Source organism: Strix aluco, chromosome 3 (genome assembly GCF_031877795.1).
Source record: "Strix aluco isolate bStrAlu1 chromosome 3, bStrAlu1.hap1, whole genome shotgun sequence".
NCBI lineage: Eukaryota > Metazoa > Chordata > Aves > Strigiformes > Strigidae > Strix > Strix aluco.
In genome coordinates this window covers 104,622,353-104,635,053 of record NC_133933.1, presented here as the reverse complement: position 1 = coordinate 104,635,053, position 12,701 = coordinate 104,622,353, and the positions used below count along the sequence as shown (strand labels likewise).

At 37.9% G+C, this 12,701-nt stretch overlaps 1 protein-coding gene across 3 annotated transcripts in view; it reads left to right on the top strand.

The window, feature by feature from the left end:
• The window catches only part of PRIM2 (DNA primase subunit 2), a 128,854-nt gene that overhangs the window by 80,642 nt on the left and 35,511 nt on the right, over positions 1–12,701 (top strand). For all 3 annotated transcript variants that reach the window (XM_074819845.1, XM_074819843.1, XM_074819844.1), the window contains 2 exons: positions 3,827–3,899; positions 5,041–5,226. In XM_074819845.1, the coding sequence (XP_074675946.1) occupies positions 3,827–3,899; positions 5,041–5,226 (259 nt within the window). The remainder of the gene's footprint in view (positions 1–3,826; positions 3,900–5,040; positions 5,227–12,701) is intronic.

Genomic DNA, 12,701 nt, shown 5'->3' with positions numbered 1-12,701 from the left:
AAAATAAAACTTTTTTAAAGTGAAAAGTGAAGACATTGCTGCTTGCATTCCAGTCAACCACAGAAAGAAGTTATGAAGAACTGTAGATACTTCTAGGTGATTAAGAAACTTGATCAGGATCAGGAAGTAACCTCAGAAGCCGCATTGAATAAAAGAAAGGATGAATCCAGAATAAGAGCTAAAACTGGAAGCAAAAAGAAGAGAAGAAAGTGGGGGTGATCACAAGCCTGGTTGGTTTGTGTTGTAATGTGTTTTCAAATCAGCAGTAGGAAGCTGTTTGGCAACATTTAATGACATGAAAAAATGAGAACACAGAACAAAGGATAGTCTCTCTTTTTTTTTTTTTTCCCAAGGTTGTTGATAATTTTGAATAGAAATGTAGAGAAAATAATGGCAATCTGTGGAGAGAAAGTGTTTTCTTGTGATGAAATCAAGGGACCTGCAGAATCTCTCCTATAGAAAATCAGAAGACCTGGCACCTAAAATGGCAAACCCAAAAGCTCTAGTCCCTTGAGCTCCTTGGGACAGGAATCCAACAGCCAAGCTGCCTAAGGCCACAGAACCACTGTTGGCCTCTTTATGCCCAACTGCAATCTGCCACATATTCTGGATGGCTGAAACATACTCTTTTTCAGAGCACAGCCTTTGAAGGTGGTTTGTATGGTTCAGCTCACTGGTGAGTGGTGTCAGGTATCAAAAAACTTTGACCTCACAAAGATCATATTCTACTTTTTAATGTAAAAATAAGCAAACATTTATGAAAAACTTTTCCTGTTTACTTACCATACTGATAACATTTGAGCTTCTCAGAGTCCAAAAAGTATTTCTTCTTCTCCCCCATAACCCCCCACCCCACTGCCTCAACACTGGGACTTCTGTCCTTGCAGTAAAGTTTCCTACCAAGTCCAGATGTAATGGTCAGCAAGATTCAGACAGCATGTTCTCTTTTTAGCAGTAATTTCTGAAGTCTTACTTTGTTCACCTACTGTATAGGAAAACTTTTGTGTCTTCTCTTTGGGCCTCCTCTTCACAGGCCAGTTCTTTCTATGGATGCTAGGAATAAGTGCTTTTCTTTAGCTTAGCAATGTTTTTTAGTATTGTTATGATTCTAATAAATACTATAGGGTACAAGCAGATGATCTGAAGTGATTATGGTAAAGCAGCTGAAGAAGTTACCAGCACACATCCTGAGATGTGATAACTGACTGAATGGTCATTTGTGTAATTGTTTGTTTTTCAAAAAAAAAAAAAAAGTTGCCTAAGCAGCAGCTGTTTTCTGTTCTATGCTTTGATTGTAATATCTTTGGGACTGTGTTTTTTTTTTATATTTTACCTAAGTAAAGTGATGCAGATCTGGTTCTACAAGTAAATTTAGATACTTTTTTAGTAGAATCAGTAGTAATAGACATACACAGCTCAAATACTTTTAATTATTTATCCATGGTTGTGTAATTAAAAAAATCTATGAAGTACAGTAAGCTTGCCTGGTGCTTCAGTGTGTGCCAGAAATAAGACTAAAGAATGAATGAATGCATGTATAATTAAACAAATTTTTTGTCCAGTCGTAAAATCAGCTCTTACTCTTTTCACACTTTACAGTATTGAAATGTCACAAAATAATCTGTAGCACCTAGTGTCATAATTTAGCTAAATTCCTTTTTTTCTGGAGGTAACCTCTGTGTGCCTTCAGAAGATTTAAGAAATGTTCTTTAAGTTCCTTGTAAAATCCCTCTTGCATGAAGAAATTTGTCTTACTCAGACTTTTCAACCTGATGTTTGGACCAGTATGCTGTATCTGAAGCCCCTGTTGGCTTTATTGCCTGCTGTACTCTCAGCTCTTGAGTTTGGTTGCATTCTGCTCTAAGCATTTCTCTTGGCTTATTCTGCAGCCCTGCATAAAAAGCTGGGCATTAAATGCTTGTGTTTGACTTGCAATTACTTTGGTGATGATGTCTACATGACTGTCTCTGCTATAGTCTAGGGTTACCTGAATTTAACTCAGGTATCAGACGTAGCTTCATTGCAGTATGAACGAAAGATGAGGTAGCACGTGCAAAGTCCTGTGCTATTTTGGTTTAATAGCTACAGTCAGTCAGTTTGTAAGTCAGTACTGCAGTAAAAGCCTTCCCAGCTTTTTATTGGTACACTTAATTAATTGTTTTTGAGTTTTTACTTTTCCCTCACTGTACATGTTCATAGTGATACATTAGTTTGTTTTGTTTGTTTGTTTTTAAATGCTACACAAGTAGCAAAGTACAGGAGGTTTTTGATTACTGGAAGAAAGCAAAAGTGAACCCTGCCTTCACAAAGAGTAAAGAGAAGGATCCAAGAAACTATAGACTGGTCAGCCGCATCTCAGTTCCAGACATATGAAGGACAAGAAGGTGATCATCAGTGGTCAGCACGGATTTGTGAATGGGAAATTATGCTTGACTGACTTCATAGCTGGTCATTTTATCATAGAAGGCTAAATGGATAGGGGGAAAGCAGTGGAAGTTGTTTATATTGACTTTAGCAAGGTTTTTGACATTGTCTCTTGTAACATCCTCATTGACAACTGATGAAGTATGGGCTAGGTAAATGGACAGTGAGATGAACTGAAAACTGGCTGAACTACTGTGCTCAAAGATTTGTGATTAGAGGCATTAAGACCAGTTGGAGGCTAATCACTAGTGGTGTGCCTCAGGGATCAATACCGGGTCCTATATTGTTTAGCTTCTTCTTTAATGTCCTAGATGATGGGCTGGAGTGGGCACTCAGCAAGTCTAAGATGATACGAGGAGGAGTGGTTCACATCAGATGGGTGTGCTGCCTTTCAGATGGACTTGGACAGGCTGGAGAAATGGGGTTACAGAAACCCTATGAAGGTCAACGAAGGGAAATACCAAGCCCTACATCTGGGGAGGAATAACCCCATGTACCAGTGTAAGCTGAGGGCTGAATGGCGTGAAACAGGGTTGCAGAAGAGGACCTTGGGGTCCTGGTGGACGACAAGCTCACTGTGAGCCACCAGTGTACCCCTGCAGCAAAGAAGGCTAATGGTATCCTGGGCTGCATTAGGAGGAGTGCTGCCAGCAGGTCAAGGAGGTGATCTTTCCCCTCTGCTCAGCACTGGAAGCATCACATCTGAAGGGCTGTGGCCAGTCCTGGGCTCCCCAGTACATATGACGAGAGGCTGAGAGAGCTGAGATTATTCAGCCTGGAGGAAATAAATTTCAGGAGGGTGTGTGTGTGTGAATCTTAGTGACGTATATAAATAGATGTCTGATGAGGGAGAGTGAAGAAGATAGAGTGAGACTCTTCTCAGTGGTATCCATTGATAGGCCAGGAAGCAATGGGCACAAACTGAAATACAGAAGATTCCGCTTAAACACAAAAAACCACTTTTTTACTGCCAGGGTGGTCAAACACTGGAACAGGTTGCTCAGAAGGTTATGGTGTCTCTGTCCTTGGAGATGCTTAAGACCCAGCTGGATGAGATGCTAAGCAACCTGCTGTAGTTAACTGTTTTGAGCAGGGGATTGGACAAGATGTTTTTCAGAGGTCTCTCTCAGCCTTAACAGTAGCGTGATCCTGTGATCTGAGTTCTGAATCACCCTTCCCCCTCCTCTCGGATAAAGGGAGGGAGGGTTTCTTTACCATGTTGACTGTAATGTTGGTTTTATAAGTCTTAATTACTTCAAATACTGTTTTCTTGGTTTTGCCTAATACAAAATACTTGCAACCCTTAATTGGTAAAATAATTTCTTTCTAAATTTGTAAACTCAAAAGAAATATTTTTTTGAACAGTTTTAAATGATGATGTACTATTTGCTTTGTTTTTCAGCCATTCTTATGTTGGCCCAGATTACAGCGTGCAAAAGAACACTGGAAAAATTTCTCTAGAACAGATTGATGCTGTAAGTCCTCTATGCTTATTGAGCTATATTGTATGTTGATATGTAACTTTTAAAATTTAAATACTCTATGTACAGACAACATATAAAACCTTGAGCTTTTTTTGATTCATATTTGCTTTGTAACTCTTGAGAACTACTTGAATGAAATTGTGATAAAGTTTAAAATGGAGCAGAATTAACTGAAAATGCATCTCATCAGAATTTAGACTGTAGCTATAATGAATTGCTTAATTTGCTGCTTAATTTTGTGTACTTTCACAAATACCTCACGTAATTATAAACTGAGTTTAACAAAATTTTCCTATTTAATAATTTTGCAGCCCATGATGTTTAGCTTATGATTATTGCGTTGCAATGTTAGTCTTTTCAGTGCTGGTTTTTTGACTTACAGAAGGGTTTTTCAAAACAAGGAGGTAAATGAAATGGATTGTAAAACCACCTCAATGGTGCAGAGACAACTAAAACCATATTACAACTCCTTTATCTGAACTTTAGAAACCGTTTGTGTTTTCAGTGTCCGTCTTAACCATGACAGTGTTCCTTTGGTAGTGAATTCCACAACATGACTCAAATGTTATAGATAAAAATGCAAAGCACAAGTAAACTTGAATGTTACAGTTTTTTCTCTCTGAGATCTTGCTTTGTAAGAAACAGTATTCTTCAGGGAAAAAACCTGCAGATCAGTTGTAATGGATTTTACTCCTGCTTGTAATTTTTCAAAGAATGTTTAAAAAAACCAAGCAATCCTCCTGCCTGCTTCCAACCCCAGAATAATCTAACAAAGGTCACCTTGCCATTCCAGAACCTAAAATAAGGAAGAAGCAAGAAACATTGGAGTCATAATGGAACTGTGGATATATTTTTCCTGATGGCAATTAAACCTTTCTTACTTTGTAACTGAAAATAATTTTGATACTACCACCTGTATTACTCTGTCCTTTGGATTTTGTTCTTGAGATGGTTATTGGATGTGATGGCTTAAGGACACACTTGTGTTGTCAGTCCCAAGGTACTTTGCACATAGAATATCTTTTCTTCCAGCCATTGACATTGTCAAGTGGAGCTAATTAATAATCGCAATAAGCATATATTCTACAATTAAATGATCAGTTTGCCTTAAACACAAATTTTCTCTCGACAGCTTTCTGTGAAGTCTTTCCCTCTTTGCATGCGCCAGTTGCACAAAGCCCTACGTGATAACCATCATCTCCGTCACGGAGGCCGTATGCAGTATGGACTGTTCTTAAAAGGCATCGGCTTGACTCTGGAACAGGCACTGGAATTTTGGAAGAAAGAATTTATCAGGGGAAAAGTGGATGCAGACAAGGTAATTCAACAAATCAAAAATATCTAAATATGTGAATGTGAGGATGTAGTTAATGTGTACATTGTGCTACTTGTTTGGATAGATGCTTGTTAAAGTAGATAATTGGGCAAAAGGCACAGTAACATCTTTTAAAGGCAGGTTTTTCTTCTCTCTTTGCTTATGACTTTATTAATTTTTTTGGTCATTCGCCTGAAGCACGGGGAAAAAAGGCAAGCCACAAAGAGGCTTTTTATAGATGAGGACTAGAAAAATCTTACATTACTACTAAATCACTAGGAAACCAATGTCCTTTATCAAATACTGGTACTATGTGACTAATTTAATTCACCAAGCAGGTAAGTGACCACAAATGGTACTATCTGGTTAGCTTTTTTTTGTTGTTTAATTAAAAAGAATAAATTAATTGGACAGCTGTGTGTAAGGTGAGCTTACGTTAGCAAATTTACAGTGTTAAGAATAAAAGAAGAAACAGGAGGTGAATGAAGACAGAAGAATCTGTTCAAGGAATTAGTGAGAAAATGCTGTTCAGTGCAATGGGCAATATTATTCCCTTCCAGTACTTAAAAGGGGCCTACTGGTAAGATGGGTAAGGACTCTTTATCAGGGAGGGTAGTGATAGGACGAGGGGTAATGGTTTTAAATGGAAAGAGGTGATTCTCGGAAACAAACTTTACAACTCAGAGAGAGTTATAAAGCAGGTATGTTTACTCCGGTGCTGGGGTGCAAGGGGATTTCTCCACAAAGCTTGCACACCAACAGCACATTTTACCAGAAACTTATAGAGTGTGAATATACATACTCATTGGATTACACAATACAAATATACATATGCATAAGTAAGGCTGGGTTAGTTCGAAAGGCTGGTGTCAGCAGTTTATGTTACCTTTGCGCCTGTGCATTGCCTCCTGGTGGGCATCTTCGGGGGTCTTTTGGAGGAAGGCTCACAGTCTTCTTCACCTTGTACTTTTCCTTGGAGCATGCGCAGATTCTCTTAGCCAATTTCTTGAATAACAAGAGTGGTTCCCGCTGGTTTACCACCTCTATCTTATCTAAAAGCACCAGTATTTTAGTTTCTACCGCCCATATATGGCTATCTATCCACTACAAAGACTAAACTAGTTAGACCACATCTGCTTTCCAAAGACATGTTTCTTATTTTTGCTGAACATTGTAGTTCTTGGTAAGTTTCCACAGAAAACTGCTTTGTTTTGATGAACACAGTAGTCCTTGGTAAGCTTCCACAGAACAGTCAGGGGAAGCAGGATTATTAAGCAGTATTCAGAAATCATTATAAGTTGCTATAAATAAATAAGTTGCAAAGCAGGTGATCATTTCCTTGTATCAGAGGGTAGATTTAGATTAGATATAAGGAAGAAATTCTTTACTGTGAGGGTGGTGAGACACTCAAACAGGTTGCCCAGAGAAGTGGTGGATGCCCCCTCCCTGGAAGTGTCCCAGGCCAGGTTGGACGGGGCTTTGAGCAACCTGATCTAGTGGAAGGTGTCCCTGCCCATGGCAGGGGGGTTGGAACTGGGTGATATTTAAGGTCCCTTCCAACCCAAACCATTCTGTGATTCTATGTTATGATTCTATGATTGACATACTAGTCATTGGTCTAACCCTTGCTAATATTTTTGAGAGTATCATGAGTGAGGAAAGTGTAACATACATGTGCTGTCTCTTTAAGAGCATGAAAAATGTTTGGAGGTTTGTGACCTGCTCCTAACCTTGAACAGCCAAGGTAGAATCAAGCAAGCTTCCACTCTAATCCGTCTCTGCCTAGCCCATGGTATGTGTTAGGGCAGATGTTTCAGACCTTATGTCTGTTTTGTTTGAACTGTGTTACTTTGCATTTAATATTGTGAAATCTCAACTTTCCAGAGTACTGTGAAGTATTTTGGAGTGTTTGGTAGTCAATCTTTTGTTAGATTAGGTTCTCTGGCACATGGCTATTTATACAAGATACAGGGCAAAAAGTAATGCTGGCTACAGTGAGTTATGGTATGTATGTCTCTTTCAAGCCACGGAAGTTCGATCAGATATTTTTGGGAGGGGGAAAGGGATTTGAAGGTATGATTTGAATGAGTACCTAAACCTCTGTAAATCTAGCTCCTTAAATGGGATGTGATTTAAGAGGAGGTATGTATTTTGTCAAAAAAGAATAATCCAAAATTCATTTCCTTACAAAGGTTTCAAGAAAGGATTTGGAGACGTAATAACTTAAATTTTGCAGTTGAATACCAATTAATTACTAGCTGAATTCAGGAAAATACAGACTTTTCCCTTGTAATTTCTTATGCTTAAATGAAATTGAAAGAATAAAAACAAGCTATCAGAAACAATAACAATGTAAATATATACATTTATTATTTCTGTTTTAAAAAAATATTATGTGAACAAGTCTGATTCCACCTACTTGTGCTTTGACCCTAGGTGTATGCACACGTGTGAACACATGTATGCACCTTGGATCCTGTTCTCAATCACAGGATTATGACTTTCTACTGTAGCATCACTCTTGATAGGCCCTAGAAATAAATGAAGTTTTATGGTCCTGTGTTTAGCTTTGAACGTTAGAAAGCATATTGTGAATTAAGCAAGGGGTTCTAGTTACTGCATTTCTCACAAGCAGGCTGCTATTTCCGTGTAGTTGTCGTTCTTTTCAAGTTCTAAAGAACCAACTTCAGACTGGGGTAAAGAAAAGGTTGATTTTTCATACCTGTAACTGAAATCAGTGGCCTGTGGTTTTTCACGTAAAATGTCATATAATGTTTAATGTCCTGAAAAAATGAAGATTAATATAATTCTTATTGGTACTTTCTTCTTTTGACATTTTTATTTTCTGACACTAATGCCATTGTTCCTTTCCTGTAGAGTGGAGATAATGATACTGTTTTGTGTTACCGGAGCATTGTGAAGATATGTGCATGATACTTGCTGAAGACTAAGGTTAATTATTTGTTACTGACTCTTGCATTGCAAAGAGGGAGTGTTCAGTTTGCTGCGAATGGTTATGGTTTCAAAATTGTGTGATCACATTTGTCTTTAATGGCTGCAACATTTATGTCGATTCTCAATCCAAGAATTCTTGGCACACAACTTCAGCAGGAAGGAAGTTACCTTGAACACATCAACAGTGCACTGGAGTGCCTACTACCAGGCTAAGCATAAGCATATGGAAAATTTGCACCAGAAGAAACTCCTCCTGTGCACTGATGTGGACATACCCCAGGGCTCATTAATAAAAACACTGCAGGAAAGTTTTTTAAGAAACAGTATTTTACTTTGAGAGAGGAATCTGTAAAATATGTTGTAAATGAAGTGTGAAACCATGTATTCAGTGGGGAAAAAAAAAAATCAAGCGCCTACAAAGAAAGCACTGAAACTGGTAGAGCTGCTCTGTTAGAGGAGAGAATGATCATGTACTGGCAACAACGGGACAAATGCAGAGTACAAAATAAAAGATTTTTTTCTTTAGGAACTGTAATTAAAATTACTCTGCAAATTGCTAGTCTAAGAGTGCCTAAACGGTAAATTATTGTTGTTCAGATGATAGAGTCGGCTGTCAAATGGTGGTAGATGTGTTACTTCTGACTGAATGCTTATGCCAGTTGGCTTCATAACCTCAGTGTTATTTTAAGGCTGGTTTGTTTTTTCTATAAAATGTAATCTTACTCTAAAAAGATACTAATTCCTGTATGTTCTTTCACATCCTGTTCTCGTTGCTTAAAATATAAGTCCCCTTCCCGCCCCAAAAAAGAGTGGGGTAACTCCAGTATGTTTTTAAAATACTTGAAACAAGAAATTAATAAGGACAATCAAGATGAATTAAATAATTATAGTACAGTTGTAAAAATGCTCTTGATAGCTGAAAATAAAATTCTCTTGTAGTGGAGATTGTTACTTGGCTGTTACTGTTTTCAGATCTATTTGTATTATTAGTCTGTGAATGTGAAATCAGAGACTCAATGATGAGGTGTTTAGAACAAAGGAAAGAATGAAAGATGGATCAGTTTCTTCAAGGCATTATTCAGTTACTGCTTTAGCTAATAGCCTGTGTCATGGTTTAACCCCTGCTGGCAATTGAGCACCAAAACACCACACAACCACTTGTTCATTCCGCATCCCCCAGTGGGATGAAGGTGGCAGTCGGGAGCAGGGGGGAAAAAGTAAAACTCATGAGTTAAGATAAAGACAGTTTAATAGGACAGAAAAGGAAAGGAAAATAATAATAATAATGATGATACTGATAATAATAGAGTATACAAAACAAGTAATGCACAACACAGTTGCTCACCATCTGCTGACTGATGCCCAGCCCATCCCTGAGCCATGTCCCTTCCTCGGCCAGTTCCCCTCAGTTTATATACTGGGCATAATGTCATATGGTGTGGAATACCCCTTTGGCTCATTTGGGTCAGCTGTCCTGGCTGTGTCCCCTCCCAGTTTCTTGTACCCCACTCCCCACCCCCCCTCCACCTCTGCTGACGGGGCAGTATGAGAAGCTGGAAAGTCCTTGTCTTAGCATAAGCACTGCTCAGCAACAACTAAAACATCAGTGTGTTATCAACCGTATTCTCATCCTAAAACCAAAACAGCATTGTACCAGCTACTAGGAAGAAAAATAACTTTATTCCAGCTGAAACCAGGACAGGCTGGAATCAAGGTTTTGATATAGATGGATGATTTTAAGGCAGCCCATCACTTTCTGCTTTCCTTTGCTTCATATATACTTGTGATATATATTCTTTTTCTTAGCAGTATTTGGTGCATGGTGGTACAAAATGCTCTTTTCTATTACTCTGTACTCTGATTATTTACCAGCAGAGACAGTTTCTAGTTGTGCACTTCTGTGTTGAAAAGCAATATCAATTGTAATTTGATATTGCACTGATTTTTATTATTGTTGCATATGCTGCTGAAGTGCATCTGAAAATTGTGCAAGAGTTTAGTTTTTATTTATTGATTTATTCAATAAATCTCTAAAACCTAAGCATTACTATATTTACAAAATAATCCTGATGACAAAACAGCTTTCTTGTCCTTGTGACTTCTTACTGAGAAGGAGACATGGCTGTTTAGCCCCTGTGTTCTAGGACTCTTTCCTGGGGGATGTGGTGGCATTCAGGCTAGTGAAGCTTCTTATTCTTCCTCACTTAATTTTCCAGATCATCTTACTGCAGTTTCATATGACTTCTTGTTTTCTGTAGCAGTTGGTCAAAAGTGGCAATGGGCAGGTTATTTTCTAGTTGTCAGAGGTTCCTGTCTGAGATATACCTCTCGTGAAGGTCCTCATGACAGACATTTTCCTGGAAAAAGGAAGCGAAGTTTACTCAGACTTAACCTTGCTCAGGCTCTGTGACTGCTAAAGAAGCAAACCCTTCACAGTGAAGCTTTTGAGCTTCAGTTGATTATTAATATATTTTTAGATGTTTCTTCCACACACGATGATCATGTATGAAACTGAGGACAGACAACTTGCCAGCCATATACTGCATCAATATATGAAGGAATACATCTCCTACAATGTCAAGAAGTGATAAAACTTTCGGGTGGAGATACATCACAATTGAGATAGTTCCAGTAATTTGATTTTCCTGGCTCCTCCATTTCTTTTCCAAATGATCTTAGGAGGTCCATGAATCTGGATTCAGGAGTGAGGCTTTACCTTGACTACAAACAGCTGGTGGTGAATGTTTCTACCAGGGCCAGCCACAGATTCCATGAGGGGGGAACTAGAGACCCCCTGAGGTCCTTTCTGGCCTGAATTATCCTGTGATTCTGTGTACTGGTCTGAATACAGATAGAAGTGCGTTTTTGTGAGGGCCAGCCACTAGAGGGAGACAAGATCATAAGGAATGAACAAGTGCATCCTATAGATGTAAATTAGACGTGCTTATGCTATAATGCTTTGTAGATCTATGCACTTATTTTATAAAAAAGCCCCGTGTAATTAAATGAAAACAGAAATAGGCACTTGATAATCTGCAGGGCAGTGCTTTTAAGCATTCACAGCTATGCCCAGTGCAATTTGTAATGCATGGATGATGTAGTGGTTCTTTAAAACAACCTCCACCTCCTTAAATCCCCAGGAATGCTCTTTTCTAGGATATAAAAAAATATAATAAAAATTCAGCATATATTACCTGTAGAATCTTATCCCTCTGAAATCTGTGGAAGTGGAAGAGTACGTCATGGTAACAAAGTATTAATATAGTTAAGCATATTGCCCTTGCTTTCATTGGTTATCAGGGGACTAGATAGACAAGTTCTTGATTAAATTGTATTTTTGTGTTAAACTCATCATAAAATGAAATAGAATTTTTTTTTTTCCTTCCACCACTGACTGTAAAAATTAGCTTCAGTAGAACCACTTGCTATTTGTATTTCTCTTTCATTATTTGGAAGTTATCATTTCATATTCTAGTTGTAGTGAGATAGAACAAGTGAATTTTAAAGATTTTGAGTGAATCATTTTTATTCTGTATTGGCAAAAATGACATTCTTTCATAACATTATTATATGTTGAATGACTATGCTTACCTAGTATAACTGAGCATAAAGAAAATCAAAATAATTTTATGATATGTTTCCAGATCTTTTGTATTCTACAAAGTTAGCTCTTGAAGTTGCTTTAATAGCAGGCTAAAAGTGATTTAATTGTCAGAAGAAACATGAAAATGGATTTTAATTTACATGACTCATTTTCATTCCCAAACTTACTATTGAATTTCCATTAAACCTTTTCTTTAAATGCAAGTTTGAAGAAAAAAACAGTAATGTGCAATTTTTATGGGACTTCCAAGACAGTAGATGCTCCAAGTGCATCCTAAGGGGCATGTAGGCTTGAAGTAAAAATTAATATTTAATTTGAATTTCAACCCCAAAAGCTAAAGAAAAGGACTTTCAGATTTCACTGTTCCTGAGTTCTTTTGTGTAGTTTTGGTTTAGGTTGGTGGTGTTTTTGGTTTGTTTTTTAAGTATAGTCCTTTGTGGCATTCCTCTGAACAGCCTGGTCTGTGAAATCAGAGTATTTGTGCAAAACTGGGTGGTTACTTGACTAAGATGCTGGTTGTTAGGAGCTGAACATGGCAGGGAGGTTGGAACTAGATGATCTTTAAGGTCCCTTCCAACCCAAACCATTCTGTGATTCAGTTGCCATTAAAATTGGATTATTTTTGGCAATAAGTGTATCACAGTAAGTACGTTAAGTCTATGCAAGATTCTTGATGTCGTATATTATCATTTTTATTGAAAGTTGTGTTTTATAGATGGGAATTTGTTCTTAGTGTCTTTCATGTCCTGTGCACACTTGTTTATGCTTGCTAGCCTTCTGTTCCCTTCTCTTTGGAGCACTTCAGAGTTTTGAAACACTCAGATGAGTACTGTTGGCATATTACTGACATACTGGTCTGCATGGTTTGATGTCTTCAATTTGTTTTGTGTATCTATTGACCAAAGCAGTAGGGAAGAGA